The sequence below is a fragment of the Notolepis coatsorum genome, assembly GCF_963971535.1.
Source record: "Notolepis coatsorum genome assembly, chromosome: 7".
NCBI lineage: Eukaryota > Metazoa > Chordata > Actinopteri > Aulopiformes > Paralepididae > Notolepis > Notolepis coatsorum.
The window spans coordinates 33,611,642-33,633,577 of record NC_140171.1 but is presented as its reverse complement, the minus strand read 5'-3'; the positions used below and the strand labels follow the sequence as shown (position 1 = coordinate 33,633,577).

Here is a 21,936-nt window from a genome sequence, read left to right as displayed (position 1 = left end):
TAAATAATATATTAATCAAATCATATTCCCATTCTAGCCTACATTCAGTGACTTGTGTGTGCTTGCTTTCCCTTGCAAATCTTCTCAAAGCGTTGTAGTTGTTTTGAGATTGCCACTCTCATAAGTTGTAGCTGGGGTACTTGTGGGCTCCGCCTTGTCTTTTAGCTGTTACCAGAAACTTCTCCAATTTAGTTTGATTCCTCTCACAAATTCCTCATGCATTTTTGTGCCCCACCTGCAGTACCTCCGCGCCCCACTAGGGGGTCGCGCCCCACACGTTGGGAACCACTGTGCTATGCAATGTAAGTGATGCCAGGTGTTAGTCTTATCCTATTTTATCCCTATCAACACTGCTTTTAGGAAATACTTCACCCATAGTCACAACCCTGCTTGGCTTACACAATGTTGTAACAAAAAATTATCCTTTCGTACATAGATCACTTTCATCAACTTCTAATACAAGTTTCACGCATAGAACTAACATTAGGTTTGAAGTATCCATTTCTTGATTGATGAGATTACGGTAAAACCCCCCATCCCCATAGTTCCTGTACTTTTGGTACCTACTCCCAGGGATCTTTTTGGGGGTAAAATATTGTCCCCAGAACTTAATTTAGACCCTGGCCCCTGCGGTGGAAATGTACTGAGTTCCTCAAAAGGTTCCTAGTTCCTGTGGAAAGTTGCTGTGGTTGTAGTTGATTCATCTGTAGATTTGGTCCCTTATTAGTCGATTAGTTGTTTTTGTCCATACTGAATGATATTTCCTGGAAAATGTCGAGCACATTTCAGGTGAGTATGAGATTTAAAGAAGTGCTTTTGCGTTATTGCGCATGGGAATCTCAAATTTGTATATATTTTTTGATCAGTCAATTGATTAGCAACGGAATCCTTGTCTATGAGTCGACTAAGAATATCCTAGTCGAGGAGGACGGCCTGAGGCACAGCGTTTCCTCCATTTTATGCTCACAATATTGTGCAATTGAAGGAAAATGTACTACTGCATTTTTGCTTCCCCTATCAATGTTATATTAACACTGGAGGGAGGGCCTTCAACTACCGCCGCTTTTGGAGATGTTCTGTCAATCAAACCAACAGCCAATCGTAGCACTGATCTAGGTGACTGACAAAGGATGAACCAATCTGATCCGGTTCATTATTGATTTTTGACTGAAGTTGATGTTAATTTTCCTTTCTAACCCCTTTGTTTCCTCTAACTTCTGTGTTCCTGAACGTTCTTCCTGGTTAACCTACGGCCTTCTGATGTCAACAGAAAAGCCCAGACCTCATTCAAGTAAAATGTCCTCACTTTATTAGCAGCCACGTTTGGGGAGATAACGCATCAGAACCACTGTTTTTTTCCCCAGGCAGGCGCCTCAATTTCAAAGAAGCCTGTAGGGCTGACTTTGATTATCTTCCTTTTGAATATAACGTAGTAGAAGTGGAAGTAGAATCTCTCACATTTTACATACACCAGGAATTTGTCCTGTGCCTTTAACCCCCTTCCTCTCCCCCTTACACCCCTCACCTGGTCGTCCCTCCCCCTCACCTCTGTCTCCTCCCCTTCCTCTCCCCCTTACGCGTCTATACTTCCCACAAGCAAGTTGTCCTTCCGCGTTGCTCTGATTGGCCACGCACGTTTCTGGTCATGTGACATGTGAGCCCAATCGTGTGACGGCAAGTTCTTTGGACGGTTAAGCTTAGGCGCTCTTTCGAAGTTGGTTATGGTTAGAGTTTGTCTTAGAGCATGGCGATAGAACGCCAGCCCTGATTCCAAACTCTAACCTTAACCAACTGCGAAAGAGTCGCCTAAGCTTAACCAGTGATAAACTAGGCGTTAGGTCGTTTGCAGGCTGTTCGACGCGGAAATGGGCTAAGACACTGCTCGTCATGCGATTGGGCGCACATGTCACATGACCAGAAACGTCAGTGGCCAATCAGATTCGCAAAACGCATGAACCGTAGGTCAGTGGCCAATCAGAGCATCGTGGAAGGACAACTTGCTTGTGGGAAGTATAGACGCCCCCCTTACACCCCTCACCTGGTCGTCCCTCCCCCTCCCTTCTGTCTCCTCCCCTTCCTCTCCCCCTTACACCCCTCACCTGGTCGTCCCTCCCCCTCGTCTCCTCCCCATCCTCGACCTCTACCCCTTACACCCCTCACCTGGTCGCCTCTCCCCCCTGTCTCCTCCCCATCCTCTACCCCTTACACCCCTCACCTGGTCGCCTCTCCCCCCTCCCCCTGTCTCCTCCCCATCCTCTACCCCTTACACCCCTCACCTGGTCGTCCCTCCCCCTCCCCCTGTCTCCTCCCCTTCCTCTCCCCCTTACACCCCTCACCTGGTCGTCCCTTCCCATTCCCCCTGTCTCCTCCCCTTCCTCTCCCCCTGTTCCCCTCCCCCCCTGTCTCCTCCCCTTCCTCTCCCCCTTACACCCCTCACCTGGTCGTCCCTCCCCCTGTCTCCTCCCCTTCCCCTCCCCCTTACACCCCTCACCTGGTCGTCCCTCCCCCTGTCTCCTCCCCTTCCCCTCCCCCTGTTCCCAGAAAGCTTAAGAGGTGAGCTCACAGGGGGGTTGCTTGATCCTTTCTCCTGGAGGAAGAAAATGAGCAGAGAATTGATATTAGAACCTGCTGGAACATTTTGAATAGATTTCTGTCAAATCTATGAAAAAGGTTGTAATTGATTTCATATTGATTATGATAAATATCTGACATTAAAATGTATAAAAGACTATTAGCAGGTTTCTGTGGGAGAGTGAGGAACAAGGGTTGGTCTGGGCTACTGTTGCCTTAGCTGCTTAGACCCAGATAACCACACGGCTCAACAGATGCATGTGTTTTGTAATGGAAATTCGATAGATGGTAGCTCCTGCTGCTAGATAAACCAGTGATGGATAGACGCTGCCTGCTCCTGTCCCATTGATCTGTCTAGTGTCATCTGTCTCCCAACTGTTGTTTGTAGGTTGGATTTGGGTCATGGTGTGTGTGTGTGCGTGTGTGTGTTCATTTAGAGTGATTGGCCGATTCTGTGTTCATTACGCTTCCGGTCTCTGAATCGGTTTGATCGCAGCTGATCAAGTCTGCATCTGATTCTGTTTCATCATACTGTGTGTGATTTCTGTCTGCTAATACAATGTCCATCACTAGATTTGAGAGGTTTCCCCACCCCCTCCTCCTTTCTTGTGTGTCCCGGTAGACCAAAGTCTGTGTGGGGGACTGGAAATGACTGATGCCGATGTTTTTGTTTCGTGGAGTTTTTGTCTTTCAATCAAATGTGTGTTTTTCTTGTATTTGTCTGTGTGTGACGTGTGTGCGAGTGTGAGCATGTGTGTGCTTGTGTAGGTTACTAGATATAAAGCTGTGTGTGTCTGCGTGTGTGTGTATCTACTGTACTTGCTATACCTGCTTGCTGCTCTGTCCTGCTGTAGACTCTGTGGTGGTGCTGGAGGAAGGGTCAGGGGTCACCACTGCAGACTCTCCCTCTGATTGGCCAGAGGGGGAGGAGTTTGAGGCTCTGCCCTCTGAACCTATCTTCATGTCCGCTGACAAGTTCACCAAGACCCCGCCTCCCGGAACTCTCAGCAGGGTAAGTAGTGGCCAAGAGAGGACAAAGGACGAGATGTACGTCTTAGGGACCGGTATTATAATATACTGTATATTCATGTTAGGGGGGAGGGGCCACAGGCAGATGTGTGTTGTGGTTGGTTACTCTGCAAGGTCAGGCAGACTAAAAAATTATGTTCATTCATAAATATAACTCAGGGGGATTGGTTCAAATCAAAGTATTCATTGCAGATTTCACATCTGCTGGATTTCGATATGTGCAGTTCTGCACTTCTGGACTAAAACACAACTACCAACAGTTCCCAAGACTTGTAATTGACCATAATCACGCAGTGGCCATTTCTGAAAGAAATCCCAACCTGATCGTGACATATTAAGAGCAAAATGGCCACAGTGTGAATTCTCTTTGTTAGCAGTTCATTCTCACAAAATATTATGAACAGTTGAAGAGCGAACCCTGTCCCCGTTCTGCGTACAAATCTATCCTTACTGCCCTCGTACTCCTCTCCTCTTTTATCATTCCATCCTCCTCCTCTCTCCCTGTTCCAGTCATCCTCCACCTCCAGCCAGGATGAAGACAAGTCCACCCTGGAGGAGGTGAGTGAGGGGGCCATCCCCATCGATCAGCCCACGCTGGGGCCCTCTACCCCGGGCAGCCAGGGGCCCGAGCTCCCCTTCCAGAGTAGTCAGCCTCAACCCCAGGGACTCAACAAGTCCAGTTCGTCCCCCGAGCTGCAGACGCTACCTGAAGCCTTCTCCGTGGCGGCTGCAGAGCCGGGAGCCGGGGCAGGAGATGTGCAGAGGCCCCGGGCACCTTCGGAGGGCAAGGCCCAACCCCAGCAGCCTCAGCCGGAGAGGGCGGAAGCAGGACGAGGAGGCGACGTGAGTGCACAGGGAGCTCAGGGCCAAGGTGGGGAGGTCCCAGGAGTAGCGTTGTCCCAGGCTGGCGGTGCTGCCAGGATGAGGTTGGAGTTCCCGGCGCCGGTCCCCCATTCCGGACCCCTCTCCCCCGGCGGCGGCCACCGTCCCCGGGGACACACCATCTCCGTGTCGGCCCCCTCCTCCAGGAGAGAGAGGAGGACAGATAGGGACTCGTACCACAGTCGCCCCGTCAGCACCACAGAGAAGCTCGCCGGCCTTAGCCCTAGGTAACGTGCACACTCACATAATGTCAGAAAACGTAAATAAAGTAAAAAAATTTTTTTAAACAATATGTTTATTGGTATTTTCTTTTTTTTTCAGTTTTACAGCATCAGTTCAACAGTTCAACAACCATACAAAAGGAAATGCTGCCAACTCCCCCCCCCTCCCCGAGTTACAGAAAAATAGATACAAAATAAAAATCAATATATATATAAAAAAAAAAAAACTCTAGGCCAGACCCCCCCTCCCCTCCCCCAGACTAGGACCTCAACAAATTTTTACACATTTTGAGAATTTAGTAAACCCAGTTACACCCGTCTAACAGGTGCCCATACTTCTACACCAAACAAATAAATATCTACCGTTACATCTTTTCTCTTCAAAGAGCAACTAATAACATTTACAGTATCATTCATTGCAATATATACCCATCAGAAAGACAAAAGGGAGCTTCAATAATAGCCTACATCGTCAACCTACTATGTAATCTGTTCTAAGTATTGCCTAAACCCAGCCCAGCATTTATCAAAGAGACATGGTTTTTTCTTAAGATTGAACATTATTTTCTCTGATGCCATGTACAAAGAGATTTCACTAAGCCACATAGACATGGGGGGGGACTCAGCACTCTTCCACAGCATGGCAATACACTTGTTCCCTGCAATCATGGCCAATTTAATGATCCGCACCTTGCCTCTCTTATTTGGAGAAATGTCAGACATGTCTCCTAATAATGCTAATTTAGGTGTACATGGGATCTCAAACCCTGTGACCTCTTCGAGAATCTCCCAAATTGAGCCCCAGTAAGGTCTCAGTTTGTTACATTCCCAGAACATGTGGAGCAGGCTACCTGTTTCCGTTGAGCACCTACTGTAGGGCAAAGGTCAGAGATAGCATCATTCATCCTGTGAAGTCTTTCCGGCGTAAAATAGGTTCTATGGAGAATGTTAAATTGCATACGTTTATGTCGAGTGTTATATGAAAAATATAGTGCAGACTCACATAGTGATTCCCATTCATCTTCATCAAAGGTACATTCCAGGTCCCGCTCCCATTTGTTCTTGGCGTTTAGGCGTATAATTTCTGTACTGGTCAGAATTCTATCATATGTTAATGATAGGATGCCTCTAGTGTGAATAACTCCTTTTAGAATATCATCTATGAGGAGGTGTTTTGGAAGAGTGGAGTTTCCTCCCTGACCTGTAATAAAGTACTAATTGACGACAGGAAAGAAGGTACATAAGGTAACCCTAATGTATGTTGTGTTATAGCCATAAGTAATATATTCAGGTCTTGTGTAAGTAATATATTTAGGTCTTGTGTAAGTAATATATTTACCTTTCATATCGACAAAAGTCCAAAACAAACACTGTGACTGGGAGTCGAATCAACAATGATTGTGGTCATGGGCAAGTGCTCTCACCACTAGACTCATCCTGATGGAAGCAATACTATGATTATGGTTTGTTTTAATGGTTATGGTTAAGATATAAAGTTAGGGTTCGTTTAAGGTAACAGTGTGGGTTATGGTTTGGGGGCGAGGCTATTAGAAAAGTGTGTCTTGGTAGTCTTGGTGTAAAGGCACCTGCCTACCATGTGAGCACCTCGTGTTCATTCCCCAGCAGGGTAGCTCAAAAATGTTCAGAAAATGTAAAAATGTTACATATTTTGAATATGTAATATTATGTACTTATTTGTAATATAAATGTATTATGTACATATTGTACATTTTGGTAAATATGTCAATATATTACTTATGGCGATATAACATAACGTGTGTCTGGGCCCTTTAGACAATATGTACCTTTTTCCTGTGGTCACTGGTCAATTAATTATTATTTACATAATGTAAGTGAGATCAGGCTGTGTACAATGACTAAATCACTTGACTGTTCTCATTGTGTAGGTATATGAATTTCTCTCTCTCTCTCTCTCTCTCTCTCTCTCTCTCTCTCTAGTTTTGTGTTCCTACAGCTCTACCACTCTCCATTCTTTGGCAATGAGGCAAATAAACCCCTGCTGCTGCCCAAAACTCAGGTGAGTTTACCTGGTAAACCCAGCCGTTAACCTAGCGTGTGTCTGTGTACAGTATGTATGTACCTTGTGTACATTAGTTATGCCTGCATGGAATTTGCAGACAAAGAACTCCAGAATTTCAGATAGAGCAACAAGGATTCTCAAACTACACATAACCTAGTAGAATTGAACTAAAGTTAATGCTAGTAGGACTCTTAAACTACATATAACCTAGTAGAATTGAACTAAAGTTAATGCTAGTAGGACTCTTAAACTACATATAACCTAGTAGAATTGAACTAAAGTTAATGCTAGTAGGACTCTTAAACTACATTTAACTAGTAGAATTTACCTAAAGTTATTGCTAGTAGGACTCTTAAACTACATATAACTAGTAGAATTTAACTAAAGTTAATGCTAGTAGGACTCTTAAACTACATATAACTAGTAGAATTTACCTAAAGTTAATGCTAGTAGGACTCTTAAACTACATATAACTAGTAGAATTGAACTAAAGTTAATGCTCGATATTGGCTTTTTTACCTATACCGATATTGTCCAACTCTTAATTTCCGATACTGATATCAACCGATACCGATATATGCAGGGTTTCCCCCCCCAAAAAACGGAATAATTTCAGGTAATTAACATTACATATCTCTTGTTGTGGAATTAACACAACATTATGCATACTTTTGACAATTAATTAAATCAGAATTTGTTCTTACTTGCTTGCCTGGGTAAATAAAGGTTATAGAAATGTAAAAAAAAAAAAAAAAAAAAGGAAAATTGAAAACCGATACCGATATTTTTCGATATCACATTTTAATGCCGATATCGGCCGATAATAGTTCAAGTTCAAGTTCTTTAATAGTTGTCATACAGAAGTACAGAATACTTTCATACAAAATGCTTCTTACTGTTACGCTCCAGAGACTGTGCTAGACAAGATAGTATCAAATAACATAATATAGCATGTAATTTAGAAGAAGAAAAATGAGGTCACAGTGTTCGGTATAGACATATGTACAATGTTCTGAGTTACCATATAATATACAATACTATGCTGTGTACTAATGTACAGTACTATCTAGTGCAAAGCAGAAATGGGATGAGGTACAATTTTAGGTACAATTTACAGTAAGGTGTACGAGTTGTAGTGCAATCCTTCATCAATAAATATAAAGTGTGGGGAGTGGGTGCTACAGTGTGTTTGTTTAAAGTGGGTGTGTGCTATAAAGTGTGTGGAGTGGGTGCTACAGTGTGTTTGTTTAAAGTGAGTGTGTGCGTGTGGATGTGTGTGCTATGTGCGTTTGGTGGTTGTTGTTGTGTAGTGTTCATTCATTGTTCGTTTAGCAGCCTGATGGCCTGGGGATAGAAGCTTCTTCTGAGTCTTTCTGTGCTCGCCTTGAGACTCCGGTATCGCTTGCCTGACCGCAGCAGTTCAAAGAGGCAGTTGTTCGGGTGACTGGAGTCTTTAATGATTCTCTTAGCCTTGCCCTTGCAAGTCGGTAGGCCGATAATATCAGACATCCCTAAGTAGGACTCTTAAACTATAACCTAGTAGAAAATGAGATCTTTGAACCTGTGTGTGTGCTCTGCTATAGGTGATTGACCGTGCTTTGAAGGTACTGGACCAGATGCCCCCCTATGACACCCACAAGATAGGAGTGGTGTTTGTAGGGGCTGGACAGGTGAGAACACACACACACACACACACACACACCTCTTTTCATGATCCTCCAATCAGAATCGCAAGGCAGAAATACTCTACACAGTGGTTCCCAAACTGTGGTGCGCGCACCCCTTGTGGTGCGCGAGCGCCCTCTAGGTGGTGCGTGACATGAAAAGGCTACGTAATTTTTTATTTTATAATTTTTTTACAATACATTTTCATAAAAATATTAGTCAAACCTTTAGTATTATGGATATTAAACATGCTGGCAGAGTACATGCATCCATGTTGTCGTGAACATTTTAATTAAATAAAGAAATTCCCTATCCATAATCGCCGTGGGAAGAGATAAAATTAAAAATTAAATAAAATAAATTCCCTACCTACCGTAATTTTTGCACTATAAGCCGCACCTGAATATAAGCCGCAGCAGCTAAATTGAATGATGTGTACATATATATATATTTTTTTATCCACTTTTTCTCCCATTTTTCTATATTTTCTCCCATCCCAATTTCGTATCATCCAATTCAACCCTCCCCTGTCACGGACGCTGTTTCTTGCCTCCCACAAGCCGGCTGCAATGTGGACTAAGTCATACATAGCACAAGTCCCCTCCGGTACTTGAGGTAACAGCAGTCGCATCTTTTCACCTGCGCAGCTCGATCTCTCAGTGGCGAGGAGTAACGCGTGGGAGGCTCACGCTGCCCCCGACACTTCCTGATTCTACTGCGCAGGCGCACCAACCGACCTGTAGGAGTCGCTGTCCACAACGCCCGATCCCCACCCATCAGTTTCCCACCCCCTAATACGGCCAATGTGTATTAGTACGGACGACCAGCTAAACTGAAAGCAAATGTGGAGCGCTGGGCTCGAACTGACGAGCCCAGTGTCTCCAGCATTTCATGGCGAGTGCCTTGCCCACTACACCACGTAGCCGCCCTATGATGTGTACATATATAAGCCGCAGGTGTTTTAATGTTTAATTACCATAATAGGGTTCGTGCACAGAGGGGATTGTCGGGAAAGAGATGGCTGTTTGAGGAAGCTCCCATTTATTAACTTGCAGCAGCTGTGTGCCTGTGAGAGAAGAGCGAGTGAGAGTTAAAGGTGGTGGACTGTAACCTGTAAAATCCATAGATTTAGGAGGTCCCCTAGTGGCCGTTAGCTGTAAAAATCCATAGATTAGCCGCACCGTTACATAAGCCGCAGGGTCGAAAAATGGGGGGGAAAGGCGCGGCTTATAGTCCGAAAATTACGGTACTCATGGCCTTAACTGACAACCAACAGGAACCAATTTTTTTTGTATGCCTAATAAATATAACTAATATACATTATTTCAAATGGGGATTTTCACTGTGTAAATCATGAAATTCAAGAAACGTTTTAATAAAAAACGTATGTTTTAATAATAATAATAAACAATAATGTCTCAGGCGTGTCTGACACAGGTGTGCTTCATCTGTGCACGGAGACCAGCAACAATTTTTTCTAACAGAAACCCATTGGGGGGTGCGTCAGCTAGGTCGGGAGGTGACAGGGGGTGCACGGCCAAAAAAGTTTGGGAACCGCTGCTCTACAACAAATTGACCAGATCTGCTTTTTTCCCCCCCCAAAGGTCATACATCTGTAAAGATACATCAAATGCCAAAACAAACATGTACCTTTTACTCTACCTTTATTGGACTCAAAACAGACTCACTCAGTGACTCTCTACCCTCCACCCGCCAGGTGAACAACGAGGTGTCCATCCTGTCTAACGAGTACGGCTCCAACCGCTACGCCGCCTTCTTGACAGGGCTGGGCAAGCTGATCCACCTGAAGGACTGCGACCCGGACCAGATCTTCCTGGGAGGGCTGGACCAGTACGGAGACGACGGAGAGTTCACCTACTGCTGGCATGACGACATCATGCAGGGTCAGCAAGCGTGTGTGCGTGCGTGTGTGTGTGTGTGTGTGTGTGTGTGTGTGTTCGTGTTCGTGTTTGTGTTCGTTCAGCCCGGGACGCGTGTAGCTTTTCTCGAACGTTTCCGGGTTCCCGTTTTGCACTCTGATTGGTCAGGTCATGTGACATGTGCGCCAATCGTGGGACGGCAAGTTCTGCGCCTATTTCCTTGCAGTCCCACGATTGGGCGTACTTGTCACATGACCTGGCCAATCAGAGACGCGGAAACACGAACGCGTTGGAGAAAGGCTACAGGCGCCCGGGACGGTACAAAACAAATGTAGGGACGGTCCCTGGACGTGGATGAAAATGGCTGAATTCATATACAACCACACTTTTGGGGTGGGATTTTAGGGACATTTACCCTTCAATTTGGGGCAAATAAAACATGGTTATGAGACAGTTTGTCTTGTCTCCTCAGCTATCTTCCACATAGCAACGCTGATGCCCAACAGAGAGAGTGACAAGGGCTGTTGCAACAAGAAGCGCCACATCGGCAATGACTTCGTCATGGTGGTCTACAACGACGCCGGGGAAGAGTACAACCTGGGCACCATTAAGGTACAGGCACACAAACACACACAACCCTAACCGTACCCCAGCTCTATTGAAATAAAACATTGCTCTAAGTGGCATTAACCTGTTAAGCCCTAGCCATATTTTCAGAACATTTGCCTAAAAGTACGTACAATGGGGGAAATAAGTATTGGAACACATCAGCATTTTGTCCCGTAAATATATTTCCAATGTGGCCATTCAAGTGGAATTTTCACCAGACTTTGATATTAACTCAGGGAATCCGGACAAAAAATCTAAACATTAAAGTCCATACATAAATAAAGTTATAATGTGTTAACGTAGGCTGGCTAACAGCTGACTTGGACTGTATGCCGTTAACATGCCGGCCTATTTGTTGTTTCCCCCCCCCACTATTTTCTTTCCTCGACAAATCTCGAGTTATTCATGTTTTGTATCTTACAATTTTTTCTATAATGTGTCGCTTGTCACAGCAAAATGCTCTTTGATATTTTGCTCTTTTAAATGTTTATTTTTTTTACACTTTTAGTAAATTGGGAGCTCACGCTCTGTTTTCAGTTTAACCTATAGTTCTAGGTTAGGTTAACTCATTCAGCGCCAGAGGGCGCTGTTTACTGTGTGGTTGAAAGGCCAATGCTTTAAAGTATAGGAATACGTGGTGGTGTTTGCAGGGCTAAAACTATATTATATATTATAGCTATGGATATAATACTATTGCCCATTTGACATCGAGTATCTATCGTTCAATATGTGAAAAATTAATATTTTTTTCATCCATACATTCCCGTTTTATACCGTGGTGAATATACGATGTACCCCAAAAAGAATATTCCAATTATCTGATCGCCATTCCAAGTATTGATGTCGATCGTGTCGCCAACATAATCCACCAAAGAACATGAATCGGGAGTGTTTGATTCTTATCAATCCATGCGTTATAACCGCTCGTCATGCCCGACAAGGAAAATTCCGCCCGGACCTATATAATCGACCCCAATACACAGAGTTTCAAAGGATGTGCAATACCGGCCGCAACCTACCAGGCGGCGGTATTGGACTTTTGCGATCTCAGACCCATTCCCAATGATAACACCAGGCTCCCTGGATGGATAATGAATGGAAATATCGAATAAAAGAAATACCGATCAAAAATATGTGGTTTGGCGTTCAACGGTTGTCGGACAAACACGTATATAAGCGTTGTCTGCGTCCAATGAGTTAAGGACTGTGGATGCACCGGAAGTTTAGTAGCGAATACCTGCGGTTCTCTGGATGTAGGAAGAGAAGGGAACCTAGGATGGGAAGGGTGGATTAGGCAGCCATCCACTTCAAGGAGGAGATCTCCAACCTTCCGGAGCAGTGACTGCTTGGCCACAACCATGAGCTCAGTCTTCTTGCTATTTAGCTTCAGGAAATTGGATGACATCCAGGCCTTGATGTTAAGGAGACAGTTGACGAGGTGCTGTGGGGGAGAGGAGTGGAGGGTGAGGTGCTGATGTAGAGCTGAGTGTCATCAGCGTGACACTGAAGAGTGGAAATTGAGACCATGACAAGCTCGCCCCGCTTCTGATGGAAATGTTTAACGAGTCCCTGAAAAGTGGAACACTGCCACATACACTTACCCAAGCAACCATTTCCCTCCTACTTAAAAAAGACAAAGACCCCACAGATTGTGGGTCATATCGTCCAATTTCGCTGATTAACAACGATGGAAAGGTCATTGCTAAGGTGATGGCCAGGCGTCTTAAAAATATCCTACCTCTGATTATTTCTGAAGACCAGACTCGCTTCATTAAAGGTTGCCACTCCTTTTCCAACATTCGCAGACTCTTGAATATTATTCACACTTCAGGCCCTTCTCTCCCTCCTGAGGTAATTATATCTCTGGACGCGGAGAAGGCCTTTGACCGCGTGGAGTGGGGGTACTTGTTCACGACTCTGCGGACATTTTGGTTCGGGGACACATTCATTTCATGGGTCGGGCTACTCTACTCCGCCCCCTTGGCTTGGGTTACTACCAACTCTATAACATGTTTTGGTCCTGCCCAGGGCTTAGACCATTATGGTCCTCAATATTTGATGTGCTCTCGATATACTAGATACTACAATACAGCCCTGTCCACTATTGGCCATTTTCGTGGTACCGGCTGAGCCTCTCCCTATTAATTCAAACGAGACTGACATGTTGGCCTTTGCCACGCTCTTGGCCAGACGGAGAATACTCCTAGCCTGGAAATTGTCTACCCCCCCCCCCCTCCTTCTCCGCCTGGCTTTATCGTTTATAAAACTAGAGAAGATTAAGTATGTACTTAGAGGAGTTAACGTAAGATTCTTTAAAAAGTGGCAGCCGTTCATTTCCTACTTTAACAGTCTATCTGTTCTCCTTCCTGACTGAGTGTCTTTCGTTTTTGAGTGGCCCTCCCATCTAACCAGGCCCAGCAGTACTATGTAATACCACTAGTTAACTATGTATACTCTATAACTGTTTAATGTACCATACCTGACTCAGACTATTTTCTTTTTATTATTACATTTTTCATTGTTATATTTGTACTTTATATTATTTAATTGAATTTAATAATTGTATTATTGTTAGTAGCAATTATTATTACTGTGTATTTTAACTTTTTTTCGTGTTACATGTTATGTATACAGTCCTACCTGTTGATCCGTGGGGTGGGTGGGTGGGTCGGTTTGGGGGTGGAAGGGGGGTGGGCGCGTGGGGTTGGGTGGGTGGGGTAGATTATACAAAAAAGGGGAAAATGGTGAATGAATAATGCTGATTTTGCAATTGTACAAACTTGCTTCACCAATTAAAACGTTTGTAAAAAAAAAAAAAAAAAAAAAACGTAGTGCTGAAAATATACACTTTGACTGCTGTTTTGATAGGGTTAGGGTCTTTACTGCTGGCTACAATTGAAAAATAAACACAACATCACTTAACACATAGGGCGCCAGACCCGAGATTTCTCGGGTTATCTCGCCAGCGGTTGAGCGCCAAAACCCGAGATTTCTCGGGTTTTCATAGTTTTTTCTTTTATTCGATTTTTTTATTCTATGCAATGTCACGGACCTCTGTTACCATAGGAAATCATTCTGAGATCCCTAGAGTGCAATACCGCCCGCATCCTGCTAGGTGGCAGTATCGCCCACCCTTTGAAACCTTATTTCACACTGTGTCGCATCTAATTTCGTCCGGACGGAGAATTTAGACCAAACCAGGTAAATCGCTTCATCCGACCAGTTCGAAACGCGTTCAGCACACTTGAGGCATATCTTGTGCCACTTCATGTCAGGGACCCGATCGACACCAATACTGGAAATCATGATCAGACAATTGGAATATTCTTTTTGGGATACCTCCTAGTAAGGACTATATGACATCAATCCTACTTTGATCCAACAATGATTTCACATCGATCGCAACGATAATGTGTAACGTACACGTACTCCAAAGCGTATGGCGTTGCTGACGATCAAAGCATCAAAAAACGACCCCCCCCCTTTCATGCATTCATGATGAAACATAATACCTATTATATACCTTTGATTTGGAAATAGTAGCGTGTCTAGGTGAGCAACACGAACGCTTTTAGCAAAATTCACATATCGCTCCATAGCACAGTTACCAGGAATTAGCCAGGATCACTCTGAAACTATACAATATTCACCACGGTATACATGAAAGAAAAAATTATTTTTCACATGTTGAACGAGGGATAGTTAATGTCAAATGGGCCATAGTATTGTCTCCATAGCTATAATATAGAATATAGATATAGCCCTGCAAACCCCGCGACGCACAGTGAAAATCCCTATCTCTTACAGCGGTGGCGCAATGAGTACAAGGATGGCTTACATGGCTGGCGCTGAAAGTGTTAATACGGACTGTATTGATCTATTTGTGACGGGCTTAAGAGGTTAAAAAGGTCTTAAAAAGTCTTCAATTGAACTTGTTGAAACTTGCAGATACGCTGTTAAAACTGTTGCCACAGTGAATGCTGGGAACTCCTATTTCGACTCTTTCTTCCTCTCCAACAGGGCCAGTTCAACTTCGTAGAAGTCATCATAAAGCCTCTGGACTACGAATGTAACCTGGTGACCCTGCAGTGCCGCAAAGGTGAGTAGGAAATGGAATCAAGTCGAGTCAGGTTTATTTATGAAGAGCTTTCACACAAAAGCAGTTTGCAAGTTTCCTATATATTTTTAAAAGGAATAATAATAATAATGAACAATTGAAACAGGAAAAAAAAAAAAAAAAAAAAAAAAATGATGATGGCTCCGTCGAGACTGTGTTTACTTTTGTTAATATTTATAGTTTTTAGAGTTTTGTGCGTACCAACTGTTGGTGCATTTAATGTATATGACCGTCAGTCACTCATAGACATTGGATTACGGGAAACTTACCAACTGGATTACTCGCTGGATCAGCTTTCCGAACCACACCAATGGCCTGAAGAAATTCTCCGGAGACTAGGACCAGACCCTTTGTTCCCAGAGCCCAGGAAAAGACGACGAGGAAAGAGGGCTGGGATCCGAAACAGGCTGAGATCCAGACGCCACCGTACACCACTTCCCAGTATATTGCTAGCCAATGTACAATCAATAGACAATAAACTGGATGACATCCGAGCAAGGATTCAATATCAAAGAGACGTTAGGGACTGCAATATCCTTTGCTTCACCGAAACATGGCTCACACCGGAGGTTCCAGATCACGCAATTCAACCAGCGGATCACTTCTTTATCCATAGAAAGGATCGGACATCATCAGAGTCCGGTAAACAACGTGGAGGAGGTATTGCCTTCATGTTTAACAAAAATTGGAGTGATCCAACGAACGTGAAGGAATTATCCAACCACTGCTCCCCAGAACTGGAATATATAACCATCAAGTGTCGTCCTTTCTTCCTCCCGAGGGAGTTAACGGCGATCGTCCTGGTCGGAGTGTATATTCCACCGCAAGCCAGCAACAAGGTTGCGCTCTCCAGACTACACGACGAGGTAAATAGAATACAAGTGGCTAACGTTAACGCCGCCATTTTAGTACTGGGAGATTTCAACAGCGCCAATCTGAGAAAGGTATTGCCCGACTTCTATCAGCATGTGACTTGCAACACCAGAGGCGGTAACATCCTAGATCACTGTTACACGCAATTTAAAGGTGGCTACAAGGCTCATTCTGATAGTGGCTTTGGCAAGTCAGATCACGCATCCATTTTCCTTTCACCAAAGTATAGACAGAGAATTAAAAGTACTCCCGTAGTCTCGCGAGAGGTGCAGAAATGGGATCTGACGTCAGAAGAGACGATCCGGTCAGTGTTTCACCACACAGACTGGATTGTGTTCCGCGACACAGATAACATTAATGCCTACACGGAGACAGTGCTGGACTATGTCTGTACTAGGGTGAAAGAAACAATCCCCACTACCAAAATGAAAGTTTACCCAAATCAAAAACCCTGGGTAGACAAATCCGTCCGTGAAGCTCTGAGAGAGCGCACCAAAGCATACAATGACGGCCTAGTGGCAGGCAACATGAATGACCACAAGGTGGCGCGACACAACGTAAGGAGGACAGTGTCAGAGGCCAAACGGCGCTACAGGGATAAAATTGAACTCCAGTTTGAACAAGCTGACTCTAGAGCTATGTGGCAGGGGCTCAAAACGATGACAGACTACAAAGGCGCCTCCCTCAAACTGAACAGTGACATCTCCTTAGCAAACGACCTCAATACCTTCTATGCGAGGTTTGATGCTGGTAATAACAACACCAGCTCACAAGCCTCTGCAATGGGGGGGGGGGGGTCGGCTGCTGATGGAGGCGCAGTGTTCAGGGTAACAGAGCATGAGGTGAGGCGGACCTTTAAAAAAGTGAATATCAGGAAGGCAGCAGGTCCGGACGGCATCCCCGGCCGCGTCCTAAAAGTCTGTGCCGACCAACTGGCCCCAGTATTCACTGACATATTTAACCTGTCCTTAGAACAGGCTGTCATCCCCACCTGCCTGAAGAAGTCCACTATTATCCCTGTACCCAAAAAATCCAAGCCTGCTTGCCTCAACGACTACCGCCCTGTAGCTCTCACCTCCATAGCCATGAAGTGCTTTGAGAAGCTAGTAAAGGGCTACATCTGCTCCTCCCTCCCCATCAACATGGACCCCCTGCAATTTGCATACCGCCCCAACAGGTCCACGGAGGACGCCATATCCCATGTGCTGCACACAGCAGCATCACACCTGGACAAGAGGCAGGGGAACTATGTGAGAATGCTATTCATCGACTACAGCTCGGCATTCAATACCATAGTCCCCTCCATACTCATAGCCAAGCTCAGGGACCTGGGCTTGGGCTATGACCTCTGCCAGTGGGTCTTGGACTTCCTGACTGGCAGACCCCAGGTGGTGAGAGCAGGCAACTGCACCTCCTCATCCATCACCCTCAACATAGGGGCCCCCCAGGGCTGTGTTCTGAGTCCCCTCCTCTACTCCCTGTACACACACGACTGTGTGGCTCAGCGGAGTAGCAATACAATCGTCAAATTTGCTGACGACACAGTGGTGGTGGGCCTGATCTCTGCCAACGACGAGAGGGCCTACCTGGAAGAGGTCAAGGTCCTGGCGGGATGGTGCCAGGAAAACAGCCTCTCCCTGAACGTCAGCAAAACAAAGGAGATGATTGTGGACTTCAGGAGGTCGGGGGTCAAGGACTACAGCCCCCTCAGCATCGACGGGGCACCGGTTGAGAGAGTCAACAGCTTCAAGTACCTCGGAGCCTACATATCCGAGGACTTGACATGGACCACACACATTAACAGTGTGGTGAAGAAGGCACGACAACGCCTCTACTTCCTCAGGCGCCTAAGGAAGTTCCAAGTCAGCCAGAAGATCCTTAAGAACTTCTACTCATGTACAATAGAGAGCATCTTGACCGGCAACATCACCTCCTGGTTTGGGAATAGCACTGCAAAAGACCAAAGCAGACTACAAAGAGTGACACGTTCAGCCGAACGCACAATTGGAGGGGGGCTCCCCACCCTCCAGAACATTTACTACAAGCGTTGCAAGGGCAAGGCTAAGAGAATCATTAAAGACTCCAGTCACCCGAACAACTGCCTCTTCGAACTGCTGCGGTCAGGCAAGCGATACAGGAGTCTCAAGGCGAGCACAGAAAGACTCAGAAGTAGCTTCTATCCCCAGGCCATCAGGCTGCTAAACGAACAATGAATGAACACTACACAACAACAACCACCAAACGCACATAGCACACACATCCACACGCACACACCCACTTTAAACAAACACACTGTAGCACCCACTCCACACACTTTATAGCACACACCCACTTTAAACAAACACACTGTAGCACCCACTCCCCACACTTTATATTTATGGATGAAGGATTGCACTACAACTCGTACACCTTACTGTAAATTGTACCTAAAATTGTACCTCATCCCATTTCTGCTTTGCACTAGATAGTACTGTACATTAGTACACTGCATAGTATTGTGTATTGTATATTATATGGTAACTCAGAACATTGTACATATGTCTATACCGAACACTGTGACCTCATTTTCTTCTTCTAAATTCATGCTATATTATGTTATTATGTTATTTGATACTATCTTGTCTAGCACAGTCTCTGGAGCGTAACAGTAAGAAGCATTTTGTATGAAAGTATTCTGTACTTCTGTATGACAACTATTAAAGAACTTGAACTTGAACTTGAACTTGAAATCAGACAATGATAAACAGAAAATGACTGTGTACGCACACTGCGCATATATGTATTGTGACGAGCCTGGTGGTGTTCAGACTCGTCATGGTTAAAAAAACAAACAAATTCAAATGTCCACACAAGTGCAATATCAATCAATAAGAATATTTATTGAAATAAGGCAGAATATAGTCCGATGGGCAAAGAGAATGGTCGTAATACAGTCCGATGTTCAAAACACAAAACGGGCTCTCGTACAGAAAAAGGATTGTTCAATACTCAGAGTAGTCGTCCGGTCCAGGGTCAGTACACAACGGGGTTTCTCAGCCAGTCTAGGGTCCAGTACACAATGAACACCTTCTCGCCTTCACCTCTCCTCTCACTACCTCTCACCTCGCAAAACTCTGTACACAAACAATCTCTCTCTCAATACAACACTCCTACCTCACCTCCTCTCAACTTAACTATATCTGACCTAGTGTGTGTGTCTGGTGTGTGTGTGTGTGGGATGTGGGTGATCTAATGGTGCACATGTGTGTTCTATCAGTACTAATCAGCTGCCTAATTGCTTCCACTCCTCCCGTGGCAGTAGTACCGCCCGTCCTTCACATATCCATGAGACGGGGGGTGATATCTGCCAGTGTGTATATATTAGGGCCATGATATATAGAACCAATTTAGATGATCTCAGTCAAACTTATGGTCTAAATCTATATTGGTGAGTAAAAGTGATGGATCAGAGCGGTACTTGGTATCAGCTGATGATACTGACATTTTCTAATCGGTGCATCCCCTATTTGGAATATCTTGAATGAACAGTAAACACTGGGGTTTTTGAATGTTTGAATGAACAGTAAACACTAAAGTACTGTGGTTTTGAATGTTTGAAATGAACAGTAAACACTAAAGTACTGTGGTTTTGAATGTTTGGATAAACAGTAAACACTAAAGTACTGTGGTTGTTGAACTTACTTTCTCGTTCCTCACCTCTTGTTCTTCTCTCTGTCTCAGACCTGGAGGGCTTGGTCGACACAACGGTGGCAAAGATAGTTTCAGATCGGAACCTGCCTCTGCTGGTCAGGCAGATGGCCCTGCATGCCAATGTAAGATGCAGACGCACACTCTCTTTCTCTCCTCTCCTCTCTCTCTTTCTCACACACACACACACACACACACACACACACACACACACACACACACACACACACACACACACACACACACACACACACACACACACAATGAACAGAGGTCATAGGCTTGCTAAGTCAGGTTTGCTGCAAGCGAACATTGTGTCTCTGTTGAATAATTCTTCCTTGATTTGTTTGTTTGTGCTCAACAGGGAACAGGGTTATTCTCCCTCTCTTCCTCTCTGTCTCTTACAGTATCTCTCTTCCTCTCTGTCTCTTACAGTATCTCTCTTCTACAGTATCTGTCTCTTACAGTATCTCTCTACTCCCTCTTTTCCTCTGTCTCTTACAGTATCTCTCTACTCCCTCTTTTCCTGTCTCTTACAGTTTCTCTCTACTCCCTCTTTTCCTCTCTCTTACAGTATCTCTCTTTTCCTCTCCGTCTCTTACAGTATATCTCTTTATGTTGCCAGCCTTATGTTTGTGTCTCATTTGTTATTATTCAATTGTTGTCTTTTGATCAGATGCAAAAAAAATTATAATCTTTATATTGGCCATTGGCCCTGCTCTCTAAATATCAACATTGGCCATTGAAAAATCAACTCTCCAAACCGATAATAACCAATGATTGTTTTGGGAGTGCTTGCGATTATGAAAAGACATGTGGTTATAATAGAAGATTCTGATTACATAAAAGTTTGAATTACATGGAACAAATTATTTAAATATGGGGAAAAGTGACAGCCCTACGCCACGGTATATATAACTAACTCTCCTTTCTTTGTCTCCAGATGGCCTCCTTAGTGCATCAGTACAGAGCTAATCCATCTGATGCCTACGCCTCTAAGTGGCTCGCCAGGCTACGCCATATAAAGAGGATCAGAACCCGGGTAGGAGACCACACACACACACATACACATTATTCTCATTTATATCCGTCTACCTATCTACTCTTTTTAATCTTGATGATATTTTCGTCTGGAGTAATGAGTTAACTTCTAAGTACTAAGTACTCTATCTTTCTTTCACTCCATCCTTCTGTCCGTCCTGTCCCCCCTCCTTCCGCTTTCCCTCTCCCTCCCCCCAGGCCCTGGAGGACATCCAGTCCCGTCCCACGCCAGGCATCTCCCTAACACAAGGCCACTCGCAGAATAAGTCCTCCTACCAGCAAGGTGGCGCTGCAGGCAACACAGAGGCTTCTGGCCAGAGAAAGAGGCTGGTATCCACTGTGGACGACTTTACTGATTTTGTTTGACCTCCCTACATTTTACCTTGCCGGCCTACATTTCTCATGCTCTCTCTCTATCACACACACACACGCACACGCACAGACATCTGAGATGAAGCTGGGATGAAATTCATACTTTTTAAATACTAGTACCATGTGTGTGTGAAAATAAAATAATACTCTAGTCTCTATGAAAAACATGTGTGAGTTTGTGATATTTTATCCATGCTAATTTCCATGGGGGTGTTGGTTATTAAATGTCTTTCTTTCCGTACATCATGGAGTTCTACAGTGCAACATCACATCAGGTTGGCTATTCTGTACGCCTGATTACTGTACTTTTACCAACTGATTTCCAGTTCCACATTCGCGTTCTGCGATCTGATTAGCCACTGACGTTTCTGGTTGCGCCTAACGTGTGACGCCTGTTTCTATCACCGGTTAAGCTTAGGCACTCTTTCGAAGTTGGTTAAGGTTAGAGTTTGTCTTAGAGCAGGGCGATAGAACACCAACTCTGATTCCAAACTCTAACCTTAACCAACTTCGAAAGAGTCGCCTAAGCTTAACTAGTGATAAACTAGGCGTTAGGTAGTTTGCAGCTGTTCGAGGCGGAAATAGGCGCGTCACGCGATTGGGCGCACATGTCACATGACCAGAAACGCAATCAGATCGCACCAGAAACGTCAGTGGCCAATCATATCACAGATCGCAAACGTGGAACTGGAAATCCGTTGGTAAAAAACTAGACGCAGTCTGTACAGCGGACAGGCACATTATAGCCTTGTTAAGAGTAACTACACCACAGTCTTGTTAAAGAGTAACTACACCATAGTCTTGTTAGAGTAACTACACCATAGTCTTGTTAAAGAGTAACTACACCATAGTCTTTGTTATGTACCAGGAGCTGATCACTCCTGTGTCACTGTGCAGGCAGGCCTGATTACTCTTGTGTCACGGGGCATGCAGGTGAGGGCTGCCAAT

At 44.6% G+C, this 21,936-nt stretch overlaps 1 protein-coding gene across 5 annotated transcripts in view; it reads left to right on the top strand.

Moving 5' to 3' along the window:
- The window catches only part of tsc2 (TSC complex subunit 2), a 106,138-nt gene extending 85,004 nt beyond the window's left edge, over positions 1-21,134 (top strand). For all 5 annotated transcript variants that reach the window (XM_084318883.1, XM_084318886.1, XM_084318885.1 and 2 more), the window contains 10 exons: positions 3,426-3,583; positions 4,111-4,709; positions 6,663-6,741; positions 8,328-8,414; positions 10,127-10,313; positions 10,762-10,901; positions 14,919-14,997; positions 19,609-19,700; positions 20,519-20,617; positions 20,815-21,134. In XM_084318883.1, the coding sequence (XP_084175009.1) occupies positions 3,426-3,583; positions 4,111-4,709; positions 6,663-6,741; positions 8,328-8,414; positions 10,127-10,313; positions 10,762-10,901; positions 14,919-14,997; positions 19,609-19,700; positions 20,519-20,617; positions 20,815-20,982 (1,688 nt within the window). In that variant the 3' untranslated portion in view covers positions 20,983-21,134. The remainder of the gene's footprint in view (positions 1-3,425; positions 3,584-4,110; positions 4,710-6,662; positions 6,742-8,327; positions 8,415-10,126; positions 10,314-10,761; positions 10,902-14,918; positions 14,998-19,608; positions 19,701-20,518; positions 20,618-20,814) is intronic.
- Positions 21,135-21,936: the final 802 nt, after the last annotated feature.